Raw genomic sequence first — 18693 nt, 5'->3', positions numbered from 1 at the left:
GGCTACATTGGGCTCTATCTCCTGCGTGTGTCGCAAAAAAACGAAAAAGTGCAATAAACTTCACCGAATAAAAAAAAGCTCACTTAAAATGTACACACAGACGCACACGCACACAAAATAAAAAGACAAAACACTGCAAAAGCAACAGCACAAAGTGAAAAAACTGGCACCGGGCCAAAATGGCTGCCTTTCTTTCCTACGATGGGTTCCAGAGTATGCGGTAAATATTTGCTTGCTAACAAAACTTCTGGAAAAGATCCGTGTAGTGTATATAAATAGTATTTAGAATTTCATCATTTAACGAACGTATTTGCTCTTCAAAACTTATGCTGCCACCTATGGCGCGAAGACGCTGCGGTAGAGAGTAGTCGCGCTTGCGCCTCGAAGGCATTCCAAAATCTCGAATGTCTCCGCGGAGTTCCGTCGACTCGAATGTTATGTGAACCGAATGCCGTTCAAAAACGTCGTGTAGCAGCGCAGGTTTGGCAGTCCAGTCAAATGAGATTCGTTTGGAAGGCATTCGATACGCTCGTGTAGCACAGGTATTACCTTACTGCCAAGGCTCGCAGATATGAACGCGATCTCTCGCGACGGCAGTGGCATGCGTGGTGTGAGCAGTTCTCGACAAAGTCATCGAATGCTGCTCTCTGGCGAACGTTTCGTGCAATGGAACATGGTTCCCGTCGTCCTGACGCAGCGGCCACAGCATGCTTCGCAGCTATCTTAGCTCCGGATGATTTCGCCAGAGAGGCAGCGCGGAAGTTTTTCCCCAAGTATGATGTGTTGCCTCCAAGGGTCATAGAAGCCAAGGCCCTTGGCTACCATTCCAGCTTATGTCGATAAGCTCCCATCTACCGCCGACGCCGAGGGAATTGCAAGCCCATTTTCAATGCCCCAGTTGCAGCAATAGACGAGGCCCGTCGGGAGATTGCGCCCGGTTCGGACTCCATTCCGTACGAGGTTTACAAGAACTTAAGTTCCGCTGTACTGCCTCAACTCCTCGCAACCATTAACGAGGTATGGATAGAAGGCGTCGTACCAGAAACCTGGAAATCCGCTATTCTGATCCCCATACCAAAGCCGGGGAAGCCGCCGACAGACCTCGGAAATTTCCGGCCTATATCGCTTACGCCAACATTATGCAAGCTTACCGAAAAAATGCTTGCCACACGACTGTCGTGGTGGCTTGAGCACCATGGTTTCTACCATCCCGCCCAAATTGGCTTTCGTGCGTCCATAGGTACAGAAGATGGACTGGCTGTCTTGGCGTCAGGAGTTCTGGCCTCAACTCGCAGCCACAATGTACGTACTGTACTAGCCATAGACACTGAAAAGGCCTACGATAATATCAGTCATGCTGCCATCCTGTAATCTCTTTACATGCTGCATTTCCCCGTTAGAGTGTGCAATTTTGCTAAATCCTTCCTTGATAGCCGACACTTTGCCATACGCCTCAGTGGTGAGGCCGTCGGATCATTTGTGCCTCATCGCGGCGTTCCTCAGGGATCGATGTTATCGCCAACATTATTTAATATTGCTTTTATCCCCCTTGCTTGGCGCTTACATGATGTCTCTGAGATTAAGTTCTTATTGTATGCTGATGATATAACGGTGTGGAGCACCCGCAACGACCTGATGACTCAAGCAGCAGGCCTACAATCAGCCATAGATATTACGCCGACTTTTGCTCATTCAATTGGTCTGCAGCTTTCAGTAAGCAAAACCATGTTCGTGTCCGTCGCCAACCGCTGGGGGCGCCGTAAACTGGCTGCAACACCAATTCGTCTCCATCTATCCGGAACTCCAATTCAAGAAAGTTCGACCGTAAAAATATTGGGCTTGACAATACACGAGTCAGGAACAGGTACTGCTTAGCTTTCTCGGGCTAAAAAGCAAGCAAATCAGGCGTTGGGTCTTATTATACGCATTGCTCCTAAAACAGGCGGAGCCCGCTCTCATGTTGCACGACAGTTGGTGCGGGCGGTTGTGCAACTGTGCCTCGTTTACCAAGCCCAATTCCAGCATTTGACGAGGGCTCAATGGGTCGTCTAGAAGCTGTTAATCGAGAGGCAATGAGGGTCACCACTTGCCTTCCCCGCATTACCCCGATCGTGGCGCTCCAAGAACATGCGCAGCTGAATACACTAGATGAGCTGGTGCAGCAACGACGCGATGCTCGCCACCTAAAATCAAGCCTTAAAAACACCACGTGTGCGCTCAGGACATATGCTTCATCGCACTCCATTCTACAGCCGCCCCCGCCAGTTCTTCCTCCCTGGCGTTTTATGCACGTAAGCGACAACAAACCAACTAATCTACGTCGGCCATCATCTAGCCGCACGGCATCGTCGTTCCGCGACCGAATTAGAGCAAGACGCCAATCTGCAGTATGGCTCCATCACAGAGCAAGACGCTAATCTGCCGCATGGCTCCATCGTTATGTTGACGCAAGCGTCCAGGCCTGCGAAACAACAACGGCAGTTTACTGTCCTTGCAAGCCTGCTCTGAACAAAACGTCAAGGTTTCGCCTCTCAGAACCTCCTTCCTCCTTCTGTGCGGAGATGCTTGCGGTTCAAGAGGCACTTTGCTCTGTGGCCGCCGTTCCCATGCTACACACGGCCCGCATTGTCATTCGCATCGACGCCCTTCACGTCACACGCCTACTACGACGAATCAGTTGCACCCCAGAAATCTGCCAAGACATCCATCGTCTAGCGGCACGCATCCCGCAGCAAATGCGTATTGAGTGGGTCCCGCGTAACCTCCTGAGCGCACAAAGCCGCGCAGATTCTGCGACCCGCCTTTCGGCCCCAACCTCGTCTTTGCCTCGAGTCTTCACTCTGGATGACACCACCTTCCTTTTAACAAGAAAGGAACACCTCTGGCGCCACACACGTGCTCTATATATTCCCTCCGTGTGCGGTAACCTTCCCCCGTGGTCTTACCCGTGCAGAGGAGGTTGCGCTTCGGAGGTTACGGGTTGGGGTTGCCCTAACTCCAGCTGTGACACGCAAGTGGCCGCATTTCAAAGATTTATATCCCCGCCCCGGGTGTCCAGTCTGCAAGAACAGAGACTGTGAGGCGGATATCCACCAACTGTTGTGGGACTTCCCGGCGCTGAAGCCGACGAGAATTCGGCACCTGGCGGCAGTGGGACTCTCACCGGACAATCCGGATTGCTATATTGCCTGGACACAGGGCCCATATCATCGTTCACATCTTGATTTCATCAAATCAGCGCACCCTTTTTTATTAATTTAAGCATCTTACTCATCTCTCACTTCATAGTTTTTATGCCCTGAGGCAATAAACATCGCTTTAAAAAAATCTGAACTCGTCATTTTACCGCGGGAACTCGATCTACACTTTCCGGGCATTCTTAAAAACTTCGAATTATGGTCCTGTGCGGCCGTTTTTAATAATTTAAATCGGATTAAACGTCCAGGTTCCCGCCTTTTTTTGAACTCAAAGCTGAAGGTAGGAGGAGTCAACCAACGCGTGGAGTGCCTTTCAGTAGTCCGGCGGTGGCTTCGCTTTCGCTTTAGTTTGTTTTTACGGTTCTTTCATATATTCAGTCGCGGACAACATAGACGCAAATTAGGCCCACGGAAATAAAAATAGGTGTGGACGCTTTGTTTTACGTATCACTCCGCCGATGTCAGAGCGGCAAGCCGCCACTGAACTGGCTGAAAGGCACTCCACGCGTTGCTTGACTCCTCCTATTTTCAGCGTTGAGTTAAAAAAGAAAAGGGCGGGATCTGGGACGTTTAATCCGATTTAAATTAGGGAAATCGGCCGCACAGGACAATAATTCGAAGTTTCTAAGAATGCTCGGAACGTGTAGGTCGAGTTCCCGCGGTAAACAGACGAGTTCAGATTCCTCTTTAGTGCACCTTTGAAGTTCACGTGAGCACAGCCGTACAGCTACAATGAGCAACCATACGCAGCTTTCTCCCATCTTCGTCACGGATGGTTCGCTCTGGTTCGAACATGGGACCATTGCATCTCCGGGCAATAGCCCTAGAGTTGCGTTAGCTTTCCAGTGTCGCCGTAAAGTTGCGATTACGTGAATGATAGCAGCAATCATTCCCTAGTTTGACATATCTATCGACTGCCAGCACAAACGCCAGTAAAGCCAGCACAAACACTGCGGTGAAGTGTTTGTACCTTTCGGCACCACTAGATCGACAAAAGCGCTCTGTCATTACTCCAGTGCGCGCTAAATGAAATGCAGCCCTGTAGCATCTGAAAAATCTGTGTACAGAGGGCGGTTAGCATGCAGTTGCCAGTCGGTGCCGGCTTGGATTGATGTCAGACGTGAGACTCGTGAAGAATCGTTTACTCTCATCCCGCGGCGCTCGTATGTTCCATTGGGTACTGTTGTGTCCGGTCTGTGATGAGCTTTCTCTTGGAGTCTTTCTTGGGAAGCGAGTACAACAACTTGTCCCAGAAGTTGGGCTCGCCCCAGCGAATGTAATTCACGGCACGCACGAACTCGCGGAGGTCCTCGTCCAGTACGTCAAGAGCGACGTCATCGACGAGAACGACCACCAGGCGGTTGATATGGTCCTCCAGGGCGCGTTGGTACGCCAGCCGGAACTCCCAGCGGCACCACTCACTCTCCAAGAAGTTCCTGCAGCCATGGAAGCATGCGCGACATTCTGAATTAGGATTCAAACCAGGCAACGGGCTCACTGCAATCAGCTGTTGAAGAGTGTGTGACCTAAATAGACTCAAAGTAACTGAGTTGATTTTACTCGAAACGCATCGACGAGCCCAACAGAACCGAAGTGGAGAAAGCAGACCAGGGTTTGCTGCACTCCGTGGGCCCCACCCAATCCGCGTACCTCATTAACACTCGGTGCTGGTGGTTAACTATATATCGTTGAGAAAACTGAGTTGCAGCGTAGACACTTTGTTTTTGTTAGCGCATGCAGCTGCCCTTACGCTGGGAACTGTTGCGAACGGCAGCGGTGACACTGCCTTGCTTTCTTTGTGGCATCGAGTGGCCTACTGTATGCTATGCGAAAAGTGACGGCACCTATTGCAACGCTGTGCGGGTAAGCAGCGGCAGGAGCTAGCGCCTTTGGCGGACTGGGCAGTGCTCACCGCGTGAGCAGGAGCAGCGTGCGCCTGGAGCAGGCGACGGCGTCGCGGATGATGTCCTGCAGCAGGAAGCCGCCCTTGAAGTTGCGCTCGTAGGTGCACACCGAGAAGCCCAGCGACTCGACGCCCGGCAGCAGCTGCGCGTGCACCCAGTCGCCGTCGCGGCTGGAGAACGAGAGGAACACGTCGAACAGCTTGGCTTCGTCCAGCTCGTCCTCCTTGACGCACTGCAGCGAGAGGCACAGGCCCCGCGCGTACAGCCACACCTTCAGCTCGCGCCGGTACCGCAGGTAGGCCGCCGAAATCGCCAGGCCCATCGCCAGCGCCACTGCGTGGCAGGGGGGGCGGGGAGGAGAGGAGGGGGCGATTATACTAACAATAATTACCACATCTGCGGGCAACGCTTGAATGGGGTGACTTTTGATCAATGAACTTGGGTTTCGCATGCAGTCGATGCGTGGCTTACATAAAGGCACGCAAGAAAAATCACATAAGAAAAATTCTCCCGGTTGAATAGCTGTCTTGTCCATGCTAAAAATTCGCACAGGTGGAATTAAATGGGAACTTTTGTTTTGCACTACGTTTAGGTCGTGTAGTTGCTTGAATCAGTGTGCATTAATCGAAAGTCCGCATCGTATATGCTGGGACAGCAGATCAAAAAAATTCGGTTTCGCAACAACTGCACCAGCAGCGTCATCTCTCGCTCCCTGAAAGGCTCAGGAGCGCTCTTCGTTTCACGTCGTGCGTTCGTCTCTCTTTGCCATTCTGCCGCCATGAAGACCTGGCGCTGCCAGTACAGCTGTTGCGAAACAATATTTTTTTTTTTACGGTGCCACTGCGTGCGATGTTCACTTTCGATTAATTTTCGCCGATTCAAGTAAGTACCCCTCCCATGCGCAGTATAAAACGAAAATTACCCCTATATGCCGCCTCTGAGAAAAATTTGAGCGCGAACAAGACAGTGGTTTAGCCGGGAGAATTATTCTTCAATTGTCTCTGAGTGACGCAACACTCAGTATTACAGCGGGATCTATTTATATAGAAGGGAATCTGCTGGGGGCACACGTGAAGCGTGTGGAAAATTTTTAGCTCTCTTGGTGGGCTCGCTCTCACCTTCCATCGCCAGCTATAGGAGCCGACCGTTAGACACAGACAAGCTTTCTAAAAATACATTCGCGTATACGATAAACACCACGCTAAATAAAGAATGTGTTGTGTAGCTTGCTGCCAGAAGATGATGCACCTTTTATTGACTGACGGGATCCGGTAATGTTACCCACCGTTCCTTTTAACGTCTCCCAAGCCCTGGACAGCGGTAGCCGCCTCAAGCAGTTACTTCTACGTGGCCTTATCGTTTCGTACACATGTGTACACCTACGAGATCAGCGAACACAGGCGACGAACGTTGTTCTTTGATAAAAGACAGGAAGACCCATTAACGCACTCATTGCAGCCACCTAAAGACTTTCTCTCGTCCGCGATATCGCCGCGTCCTCCTCAAGAATGTTTGCCTTCGTTGTTATCGCAGCTCTCGTGGTTGCAGCGCTCTTGCCACTGCCGCTGTGCAATACTCGAGTGATGTATGGACGATTGGCGATACCATGCAATGTGTACGCACCCAAAACAGGCAGGAGGACAGCTACGGCCCTTGGTACAGCTGCCGGACAAAGCTGCTTTTGTCCCAAATTCACGAAGGGCTTTAAAGACACCATTGAATTGGAGCTCTCTGCGCATATGACTTCTTCAATATCCAGGACCTGTCAGGGAGTAAGCAGCGCAAAACAATGCAAGTTGGAGCACCTTTACAGATAGAACCAAGAACACGCAAATGAACTTAAACACAATTCCCACGCTGTATGCGCGCTGCATAAGGTACATGTATACATCATTATAAACAGGAATACGCCTATAAGGGAGTAAAAAGAGTAAGCTGTCCTCTAGAGAACTCCTTTTTATGAAAAGGGAGTGTGCTAGAGGACATCTTACTCCACTTTTTACTTCTTGCTGTTTAGAATGCAGGACGTATTTGCGGGAAGCGCTCTCGCATGGTCTGTTTGAAGGACTTACTACGTTGCCATGAGCCTCGATCCACTGCCTGAAGGGGTAATCGCTGCACTCGCATGCGAAAGGGTTGCCGGATAGCCGCAACGTCCTCAGCTCTCGCTGCGACACCAGGGCATGCGGAAACCGCTTGAGACGGTTTTCGCTGATGTCGAGAGAGCGCAGCTTTTCAGGGACGTTTGTGGCGTTCAGGCTAGACAGTAGATTATTTTTCAGCGAGAGGATTTGGAGGTGTGGCGCGCCGTTCACAAGAGCGTCGTCGAGCTCTTCGAGGCGGTTGTTTCGCAGTTCGAGCTGGGTAGTTCCTTCCGGGTAAACCTTCGGGGCGCGGTTCAATGTTGCCGACGAGCAGTCGACGTGAATGGCTCGGTCACCGATTCCATCTTCGACGCAGTCGCACTGGCAGCCTGGTTGGCAGTCTTGTTGCCACTTGGTCAAGTCGTTCTGCGTTAGATCGGCCAGCAGCTTTCCTTTCAGCCAAGGTGGGCCTTCGCATGCCGCGTAATTTCTCATCTGTACCTCTGCGTCCGGACGCACTAGCCAGGCCAGTCGGCAATCGCATAGCAGAGGGTTATCTGGAAGTGCAAGAATAAAGCACAAAGTGCGTTAGCAGTACGCTATCTTGGATTCTTTTGCTCGAAAATGTCAGAATGTTGTTTTCGATAGCAATACTTTCCGATGGCAATAAATTCAACAAGTCACAGGAGCTGGAATGTTCAGGATCTAAACTCGCTCCCTCTCTCCCAAGCCACCCACAAACTCGTCCACTATGGTTAGGGTTACTCACGACGCGTCGAAAGGCTGTTGCCTTTCAATTTCGATCGTTGTTCAAAAATAGTTATCTCACTTGAGAACCACACCCAAGCTATAGCGCATTACGCTAGTGCCATCAATTAATGTTACACTGAAAGACAGTAGCATTTTTTAACTTTGGAAAAATCCAGCAACCAGGTTCTGTGTCAAAAGACTATGGTAGATGGCCGATTTTTCATGGACTTCGTAGCCATGCATTCACCACTTGACCACCTGTCGGATAAGAGTGCACTGCCTTTCCCTTTGGCGCAAATGAACTGCTGTAATCGTGTTAACACTGCCAAATACGCTCGGTAATTTTTGATCTGACCTTGCTCGGTGATTTCGTAGCAAGCTGTCCCCAAATGGCCAATGGAAACACTCGAGGATAAGAAGGCACGAGTGGCGCTCCCGAGTTTTCTTCAGCCGAAGTGAATTCTGGGTTAAACTCTCAGCAATGCCCGGCAAGTATCGTCACCGATAATGGCCTGTAAAGTTCACCTCCATATTTACAAGCATATATCAGACGAGACATCGGTAATATCGTGGTGATATGTCAGGATTCGTGGTGATATTCAGGATTCGTAGAAAATGCCTGCCCTATGGCAAAATGCCTTACATATGTGACTTTAACGTTCATACTCAGGTCTCATGTCCATTTAACGTTCAAACTTCGATGAGAAAGGCTCGTTTGCTAAGCCCGAGGTCGCGGGTTCAGTCCCGGCACAGCGGCCTCATTTCTATGGGAGTTAAATGAAAAAGCGCGTATGCAACGATATTTTGGTGCACGTTAGAAAATCCCAGGCGACCGAAATTGACCCGGAGCCCTCCACTATGACGTGTCACTCACTGCCTCAGAACCCGCAGTGCTAATTTGATAAGTAGCCGCCTCAAGCAGTTACTTCTACGTGGCGTTATCGTTTTGCACACATGTGTACACCTACGAGATCAGCGAACACAGGCGACGAACGTTGTTCTTTGATAAAAGACACGAAGACCCATTAACGCACTCATTGCAGCCACCTAAAGACCTTCTTTCGTCCGCGATATCGCCGCATCCTCCTCAAGAATGTTTGCCTTCGTCGTTGTCGCAGCTCTCGTGGTTACATCCAGCAGTAAATTAGTCAATTAGAGAGCACCAAGCTTCGAATTTTCTCTTAGCGTTTTCGTCCGCCCAGTGGTCGCGTCATTGAGCCAGTATCAATTTTCTCTGAGTTCGATCTGTTGCTTCGAAAACACGCAATTTCTTCGAAGCACGCTCCCCACACGCATTAATTATGGGGCTTGCGCCCAATAAGCTAGCACATTTACTAACGTTCAAACAAAACATAATGTTAATTTGCTGCTCTGGATGCTTGAGATTCACTCCTCACACACCCTTCGATACAACACTGCTCATTCGATCGCCGTTCCGAGACGTAATTAATAAATAGGGTACATATAAATGGTTGTAGAACTGAGAGGCAAATGCAGTGCCCAGGCGGCGCTGACATTGTTCCATTGCGAGCCCAAAAACTGCTGCTGTCAGCCGCTTGGGCCGCTTCTAACGCGACACCACATTCTGAATGATTTGAGCGCGCCCCTCTGGCTGAAAACATTCCCTCTAGCTTCTCTCGACGTAGCCTGTCGACGCACATCACGTTTGGCTTTGAGCGTAGGAGCTGGCTATAACTTAAGCGCAGGCAGGTGGCGTGGAAAAGAACTACTGCGTCTAAAAACTACTTGCTCTCTCGCTAGGCTGCACTACAGCGCTGCGATCGACGCGGCAAACTGCTGCGCAGGTTGCCTTAAGCTGATATATTTCCCCTGATGGAACAATGCTGTCTTCCTGTTTAACTGCAATTTATCATTTATTCAAGGAATGCATGTTGACAGCACTGTTCACAGCGCCGCACGGCTTTGTTTGATGTTATTTGTTAATCGTCTACGACACGCAGGTTTATCACTTTATCCTTGCTACACGAGACGCGACCAGATCAGTGTGGAACGATTATGATCATGCGTGGCGGTTTCGACAATGTCCAGGATTGTTCTCGCACCGTGTGCTTTATCTAGAAAGTTCTTAGTAATCTTTAGATAGAGCGAAAGAGTGACATTCAATCCGACCTCGACGACAGCCGAGTGCACGTGTCCCAATCGCCGTCGCTCAGCTACTTTCTTCTGGGGACACAAGTCTGACCGAACAAGCAGTCCTTTTTTCAGTGCATCTGCTCGTGTCCTCTGCTGCCTGATATATGAAGCCAAGTCAGTGCCGCAGTAGGCGCAGCTAGAGGAAACGGAGAAGCGACATAAACAAACAAACAAAAAAGAATTGTGAATTGTGGGGTTAAACGCCCCGAAGCGACACGTGGGCTATGAGGGGCGCCGTATAGCGGAGGGCTCCGGATGAATTCAGACCACGTGGGGTTCTTTAGAGCGCGCTGGCATCGCACAGCACGCGGGCGCTTTTTTTTATTTCGCCTTCTTCGAAATACAGCCGGGATCGAACTGGTGACCTTGGGGACCAGTAGCCGAACGCCCAAGCCAACGCGGCGCGTATACATAAAGAGAATGAGCGTACCGTCAATGGTGAATGCCGGCCTGACCCTTAGCACCCTGGCGAAGTCACTACGGCGCAGCAGCTCGACTCGATTCTTTCTGAGGACGAGCACCGTCAGGTTTGAGGCGCCTGTGAAGGCCCACTGCACGGTGCTGATGTTGTTGGCGGCCAGGTGGATGGAAGTCAGCCGACCGTTGTTCGTGAACTCGCCCTTTTCCAGCGACCGGATCGAGTTGTACGAGGCATCCACGTATCGTAACTTGGGCAGATTTTTGAAGGAGCCATTAAGGGCCAAAAGCCGATTGTTTTGGAGGAGCACTTTTTCCAGTGTGACGATTCCTTTGAAGGCATATTTCCCCACCCACCGAATCCGATTATTGCTCAAGTTGATTTCAAGTAGGCCGCTGTTGTCGCTGAAGGTGCCGTCAGGGACGTGCGTCACCAGGTTGTCCATCAGCGAAAGTTTTCTCAGTAGCGTAAGAGCCTTGAAGGCATCGCTAATGTCTTCGATCCTGTTGGAGAACAGCCTCAGGTCGCTCATGCGACGCGTCCTGCTGAATGTGCCTGCCACACTAGTCAGCGCGTTGTCCGCAAGCGAGAGGATTTCTAACTTTGATTCCACATGAAACACCGACCCGTGCAGACGGGATATGTTGTTGTTGTTGAGGTAAAGACGAGTCATCGCTTCTATTGCCGCGAAAGCACCGAAATCGACTTGGGATATTTCGTTGTCATTCAGGTACACCTCCTTGATCATGGCGTTGTATGATGCGAGCTCAGTTACGACTTGAATCCGGTTGTGATCCAGTTTGAGAATCTTCAGGTAAGGCATTCTTGAGCTGAATACACCGTCGGCGTCCGTAATCATGTTGTCGCTAAGGTCGAGCGTCTGCAGGACAAGGAGATAAATTAATCAACATGCCGTACCGCCCCCAGTGAAGGTTAGGAAACTATATGCAAAACAGTTTGGTTGATTTATGGGCTCTAACGTCCCAAAGCGACTCAGGCTATGAGGGTCGCCGTAGTGGAGGGCTCCGAATAATTTCGACCGCCTGGGGCTCTTTAACGCACACTGCAATCGGCCAAAGCAAGGGCCCCTAACATTTCGCCACCGTCGAAATGCGACCGCCGCGGGCGGGATCGAACCTGCGTCTTTCGGGTCAGTGGCCGAGCACCAATAACCACTGATCCACCGCGGCGGCTCGCAAAACATTTTGGCAGAGGTGTAAAGTTGGCGTTTAATACATGAAAAGCGACCATTCAAATGGCTCATCATTTGTTCGCTAATGTTTACAGTACAAATGGGTAAAAAAAATTGTGAAGGACTTCACGCTGTCCCAAACAAAAAAACTTCGCAGTGGCGGACGCTGTGCAGTTGAAGACTCGTAAGTGAAAGCAAAGAAAGGCAGGAAGGTTTACCAGACTAGTCCGGTTGGCTTCCGGGGAAGACGAAAAGATAAGGGGGAGGAGGAGCACAGGATGCAGATAAAAGATGGGCCTGTGAGTGTCCGTGTAAAAGGTTGCAGTAGAGAACCTCAGATCTGTCTTACTGCCTGTCCTTACTGTACGCGGCTGTATACTTATACCAAAGCGACGTTACGCGCAAACGCTGCGCCAGCCGGGCAGCAGTGGTGGGTCATGACCACGACGATTTTTTCAGAGAAAATAATTGAGAATAAATGTATGGAAAGAGCACTTGCCACAGTGCCCCCCTCCCTTTTTTTTTGACTAAAGGTTACCCGCAACACACACACACATGCCCTTTCACCTGACTACTGTTGTGAAAAACTATTTAAATGTTTATTTCAGTGTAACGGATTAGAAACAGCAGTGTCGACCCACTACTTGGTTGGCACGCCTAGCACTGAGCGCGATGCTCAGTGCAACGCGATCCTGGGCTGTAGCTGTGGCACCGTGAAGCGGCCTCTCCGCTGCACTCCACGTAAAGGAGCAGATTAATTTAAAACCGAATGAGAAAGAATATGTACAGCTTGTTACGTCAGCAACATTTGACGATTGCGCAGCGCGCCCTTATCTTGAGGAGAGCTTCTTTTGCCCGACCCTCCTTTTTCCCATTATTCGTTATTTAAAACTGCATGCCATAGGCGCGTGCCGAGGGCTACGAGGCGAAATGTGAGGTTTATGGTTCATGGTTTATGGGGTTTAACGTCCCAAAGCGACTCCGGCTAGGAGGGACGCCGTAGTGGAGGGCTCCGAATAGGTTCCTTAACGTGCACTGACAGCGCACAGCACACGGGCCTCTAGCATTTCGCCGCCATGCGATCGCCGCGGCTGGGACCGAACCCGCGTCTTTCGGGTCAGCAGTCGGGCACCATAACCACTGAGCCACCTCGGCGGTTGCGGCATGTGAGAGTCAGTCACCCAGGAACCGCGCCCTCCAGTTTAAGACAGAGTCCGTTCATTCAACTGATATTCCACTAGTTGTATGCCAGGAACGCCTGGTGCATTACAGGGGATAATTATTCCTACCTCATTAATTTCTGTTTTTGTTTTCCCGGGCTCCTGATTATCAGCTTGTTACAAAATTTCACGCTTCGCTTTAATAACAGTTAACGCAGTCTCTTTGCTGTCAGGACATATTTAGGTGACGTCGGTCAGCCTGTAAACATGTTTTTGTTAATGCCAAACCTCATGGAAATGAAAAAACGAAGTACCATCACTTACCTCCAAGTAGCGCATGCCGTTGAACGCGTTGTTTATCGCAGTGATGCGATTGTTACGAAATTCGACTATTTTCAATTTTCCCGTATTCTTAAATAAATCGGGCGATAAGTGCTGGATCCTATTGCTCGACAACCGCAGAATCTGCAGGTTCGGCATGCCTGACAGGTATGCGTCATCGATCACTTCAATCGCGTTGTAACGTAGGTCCAACTCGTACAGTTCGGGCAGGAAGAGCACTCCTTGCAAGAAGCTGATTCGGTTCTTGCGCACCTCGAGCCAATGCAGGTGCTTAGCCGCGGTCAAACCGCGTGGGACGGATTCCAGCTGGTCGTTCTCCAGCATGACGCGCGACAGCGAGTCTATTCCGTTGAGGGCTGCTTCCCCGATGTCGCGCAGCGGGCAGTTGTTGACGATGAGCATGATGACCGTGTGGTTGGTGAACCACCGTGCTGGGAGCTCGGTGATCTGGACTTGGTCGAAAGTGAGCTTCCTGTGGATGACGCCCTCTAGCGTGGCCATGTCGGCGTCAAGTTCGCTGGCGTCGGAGACGTCCCTGCACAACGTCAGGGCTCCTTGATTGACGGTGGTGCAGTGGCAGCGCTCCAGTTTCGGGCAAGTGACGTTCACTTTGCGCCACTGTCGCGCCTCGACCGAGCACAACGCGCACACCACCACCACCAGCGCGGACGCGAACAAATCCACTCGACTCGCTGTCTTTGCCGTCGACGCGCGCATGTTTCTCTCGCGGTCCGCTATTTTGCTAACGTACCGCACTGACTTCCCGTCGACACAATTCTCACAGCTCGCCTACGGGACGGACTCTCGACGCAAATTGAAGCTGGCTGCCAGGACAGTACCAGCGGAGATAACTCTCTCTTCTTTTTTCATTCGTTCACCGCGCGAGATAAAACACGCCGCCGAGAAAAGCAAGCAAGGGCGCAGTCGGATTACGTTCCGTTGCCCCCGAAGGTGGCAATGATCGCGGGAAGATTGCACTTTCAAAAGCTGCATCGCATCCTTTCTTGTGACCGCCGTGGCTTCGCGAGCGCCATGTGGCTGGCGAGGTGTCGCCGTCTTGCTGTTTTACTCTCAGTCCGCGAAGCAGCAAGCTGAGGCAGCAAGCGTCGCCGGCGAAATTATAAGCGCTATGCTTGCTCACCTCCGAACTGTTCCCGTGTGCCATAGGGCGTTCCGGCGACACAAGACAGCGAAACCGCCGTGCGACGCCGACTGGCGGAGTCGGGCTGACTCACTCTCTTAACGAAGGTGCTCCAAACTTATTTTGACAGCTTTCGCTCGATAGCGTCGCAGACTTCCGCTTAGGTTCCGAGAGCCGGCTCGATGTGAAGAAGGCGTTCGCGGTGGCGGATGTCGAGACGTCAAAGCAGACAAACACGCCGGCGAACACTGGAACGCGCGTAGCGAGGGCGTGTTATTCGTAGTCGACGCTTCCGTGCACGCCTTGGTGTTGGAAGGAAATCGGTCCGACACGCTTACACACACGTCGTTCAAGAAATTCCCGGGTAATGTGGGTGTAAATGCCGAGAAATGTCGCTCGAAGGAACGAGCGGATGATGCTGGGCGGAGCAGTGCGGCTGTACTTGGCAGTAACTGTCGCTGTGCGGTGTACCTATATGGCAGTGCTTCAGGCGTTCGATTGCTTCATTGCCAGGAATTCGGGACGGCGTCCAGCCAGTTTCGCTAAGCCTAGCGGCCTATCACGGTCTGTTCTCCAACCACTCTGTCATTCTCTTTCTTTCTGATGCCAGCACTCTGCTTTTGATGGATGGATGGATGGATGGATGGATGGATGGATGGATGGATGGATGGATGGATGGATGGATGGATGGATGGATGGATGGATGGATGGATGGATGGATGGATGGATGGGTGGGTGGACGGACGGACGGACGGACGGACGGACGGACGGACGGACGGACGGACGGACGGACGGATGGATGGATGGATGGATACGGCTGAACCCCTTAAATCGGGCGGTGGTTCAAGCCACCTAGCCATGACTTGTGAAATTTTACTCTTGTCTTGATATTAGCCACCAATCAGATAACTTTCGCTTGGTTACTTCTAGCCGCGTAAAATCTACTTTCCCTTCACTGTACTTAAAGCCCAATGCCTTGGATAAATCAACCCCGCTGCTTTCCACTGCAGGTGAATCCCTTTACAAAAAAGTATCAAGTGTTCAGCCGTTTCCTCCTCCTCTTCGCACGCAACGCACAACGTGTCTATCTCGTGGTACCTGACTCTATATGTCTTAGTCCGCAAAGCTCCCGTCCTGGCCTCAAACAACAAAGAGATTTCCCTACAATTATCATAGATATTTTTTTTTGGCAATTTCCTGCTTAAAGATCCTGTATGTTCCCAGTGCCGATTTCGTCAGCATCCCTGTCTTCCACAGAGCTCTCTCTCTTTCTTTACCATTTTATTAACTGATAATTGCTGATTTCCTCCCTACTGCTGTCCAGGTATTTGCTTGTCAATTTTCTAGTTCGCTTTCTCCATTTCGTGTCAACGTCCTGTATATGCCGGTATCTGAAAACATTCCCAGCCCACTGAATTTCCCCAATTTTTCTCAATCGTTCCTCAAATGCTATCTTACTGCTAGCTTCTCTGCTCTCGAACGACGCCCATCACATATCACCTTGTACCCCCTGATTTGGCGTATTTCTATGCACTCCCAAAGCTAGCCTCCCAACGCCTCGTTGTTTGATTTCTAACCTTGCTTGAACATCTGGTCTGATGCACAGGACCGCATTGCCGAAAGTCAGGCCAGGAACCATCACCCCTTTGCAGAAACCCCTGACCACTTCATACCTATTGTAATTTCACAGGGCCCTATTTTTCATGACAGCTGCATTCCTACTAGTTTTATTCATTACATAAAATGATAAGAGCTATGCGCCTCGTGGTGGCAGCCAAGGGAACTAGAAGCGCCTATCCCGAATTTGTGTCGTTTTCGCACGCCACTTCATGAGAAAATCTTGCTCAAGTAATGGGGTAATGGCAATATTTTTCATCTTTCATGCATGCTTTCAAAATGCAACAGGATGACAGGCGACCAAATAGGGACTATGCTTTCCTTATGGCCTGGAAAGCCTTGAATTCCAGACGAGGCTTAAAAGATAGCATAGGAGAGAGGCGGCGCGAGGCCTTCTGCTGATCCGACAGCGGAAAACTACGCGGCTACCATTGTGCGCCGTTAGCTTTTTCTGCGTCCGACTGATGTCCCGCCTAGATGCGGATAGATATGAGCGCACATGCAAATATCGCGAGATCCTTCTCTCGGTCAGTCAGTGAGTTGTAAACACAATTTTCACGGCTGCTCCTAAAAGGCTACTTTAACCTTCTCCAAAAGTTTCTATGTTGTTCACGGCCTTTCACGAACTGCTCCAAGTAGTTCATGCAATTATTCTTGAATTTTTCGGCGAGAGTATTGTTGGCTCCCAGGAGCAGCAGTAGTTTTCGTCACATAGCGTTCACGCCTGTCCCACTCGAAAGCGCATTTCTTTGCGTTTCTGTGTTTGTCACGTACTCTTCCGTTGGTGCGGTGAACTGATTTATGGTGCCATCCTTTCTGGGAAGATGAGGAAGCAAACCATAAAGTAACCGCTATATGAACATGCACTTTGAGCAAAATAACACGTAATATTTTTTTTTGCTGCCCATACGTCGCTATGCGTTAGCTGGTAAGCTAGCGCTACTTCGATGAACGCCCCTCGGACATCTCGTTGAATACAGTATGTTCAGACATTTGGCATACTGCGGATATCTCTGGTCGCTTCAGGTATGACACATCAGCCCACGCAGTAGTATTAAATGGCCACATGCAGTGCAAGCAATCAACTACCACTGATTTGTAGAATTCCATGAACGCCAGTATTTGGTCATGTGAAACAGTATGAGTATGCCGAAGTGTCTTCTCTGGTAGTGACAGTATGCCGTGCTTATGTGCATCAATCCAACAGGATACACAATGAAGTTCATTCAGCTGTAATATTGTGGTATTCATCGAAATCCGCAGTGCACTTCTCGGTGGACGCCGTCGTGCCAATCGAATGGACCAAAAAGATAATTTCCTGCAGTCGGCACCTTTAGAGCCCGAAAAGAAAGCTTATTGCTTCAGTCAGACCCAGAAGCTTTCAATCAGGAAAGTGCAGCGCGCTGGTGACAAGCTCCTGGCGTGCCTCAAATGCTTTTTCGCTTTTTCCTTAATGGTAATTTAAAACGCCCCTTTTCCAATCGATCACAGCCTTGTTTTGATATTTGACTAGCCCAATCGACTTATTTTTTATAATGTAAGGTAATTGAGTCGTTTGGCTAAGTTTGATTAGGGTAACGTTGAGGAGACAGGACGAGAGCAGTGTGGGTCAGGGAACAAAAGAGAGTTAATGGTATCTTAGCTGAAATCAGAAGGAAATGGACACGGGCAGAGCATGTATTGCGGAGGAGAGATAAGCGATGGTCCTTCATGGCAACAGAGTTGATTCCAAGAGACGGCAAACGCTGGAGGGGAATGGCAGGCAGTTAGGTGGGCTGGTCACATTAAATAGTTTGCGGGGATGAGGTGGCCCCAGCTGGCCGGGACAGGGTAAAGTGGAGAGGTAATAGGAGAGGCCTTTGCCCTGCAATGGGCGCGTACATAGTCAGGCTGATAACATTGTTCATGATGACCATGACCGGATAAGCTTCACCTAATCAAAGTAGGCCGTCATCCAAGCGACGGCCCTTGAATGTTATTAGGATTTCGCAGCTAAGCTATCATGCGGAGCGCTTTTTTTTGTCTTTTGTGGGTCTTGAATGTTGTTCGCATATACTCCTGGGCTGCTTCCCAAGGACCACAACTACCCAAAGGCGCAGAAATGTAACGCAGAACTGGCCTGCCTTCCAGTTTGGTCGGGTATGGTTAGCGGAGATTTAACCAATCAAACTGCATTCATTGCTTGATCATTGAGATGCCAGTAGCATGAGGGATAGCATTCCACATAGCAGGTATACTCAGTGGCTTAGAAGCGTACACAGAGCCTGCGCATACATGAGATCAGAATAATGTGATGACCCCCATAATGCGCAGGTCCACACGGGACGGAGAGGCAAAGAGACACCGTATGGCTCAGTTTAAACAAACAGGTATATTCAATAATTACACATGATTAAGATTATACATCAGAGGCTGGGGCGTCCGAGCTTACGTGCCGACGACTTCATGGGGGCGATGGAGTGGCTCCGGAGTTGGGCTCGAGCGGTTGCTGGCAGAAGCTGCACGCCGTCGGGCTTCGGCGCTGAAGGCCCTCTTGGCGAACGATGTCGTCCTGAGCGTGTATGCAGTAGAATTTCAATAGTCGTCCGTTTCTTCGAGGATGGTTCACAAACCCTTCCTCTAGTGTCGTTCGGCTTGGAAGATGAACAGGAGGCGAGCTTGTAGATGATGACAGCAGAGCATAATTTTACAACATACATATACAGAGAGTTAAACTGGAAAAAGCAGAACTGAA

At 50.2% G+C, this 18693-nt stretch overlaps 1 protein-coding gene across 1 annotated transcript; it reads right to left on the bottom strand.

Annotated features, from left to right (window-relative positions):
• Window positions 1-4322: 4322 nt before the first annotated feature.
• On the bottom strand, window positions 4323-14035 carry LOC144113599 (uncharacterized). Its single transcript, XM_077646767.1, has 6 exons — window positions 13184-14035; window positions 10520-11387; window positions 7174-7742; window positions 6725-6863; window positions 5110-5434; window positions 4323-4633 (listed from the first exon to the last, which is right to left on the bottom strand). The coding sequence occupies exons 1-6, from the start codon at window positions 13916-13918 to the stop codon at window positions 4345-4347; spliced, it is 2925 nt and encodes a 974-aa protein (XP_077502893.1). The 5' UTR covers window positions 13919-14035; the 3' UTR covers window positions 4323-4344.
• Window positions 14036-18693: the final 4658 nt, after the last annotated feature.

The sequence above is a fragment of the Amblyomma americanum genome, chromosome 1 (assembly GCF_052857255.1).
Source record: "Amblyomma americanum isolate KBUSLIRL-KWMA chromosome 1, ASM5285725v1, whole genome shotgun sequence".
Taxonomy (NCBI): Eukaryota; Metazoa; Arthropoda; class Arachnida; order Ixodida; family Ixodidae; genus Amblyomma; species Amblyomma americanum.
The sequence above is the reverse complement of the archived record's forward strand: the minus strand, read 5'-3'. Positions and strand labels throughout refer to the sequence as shown.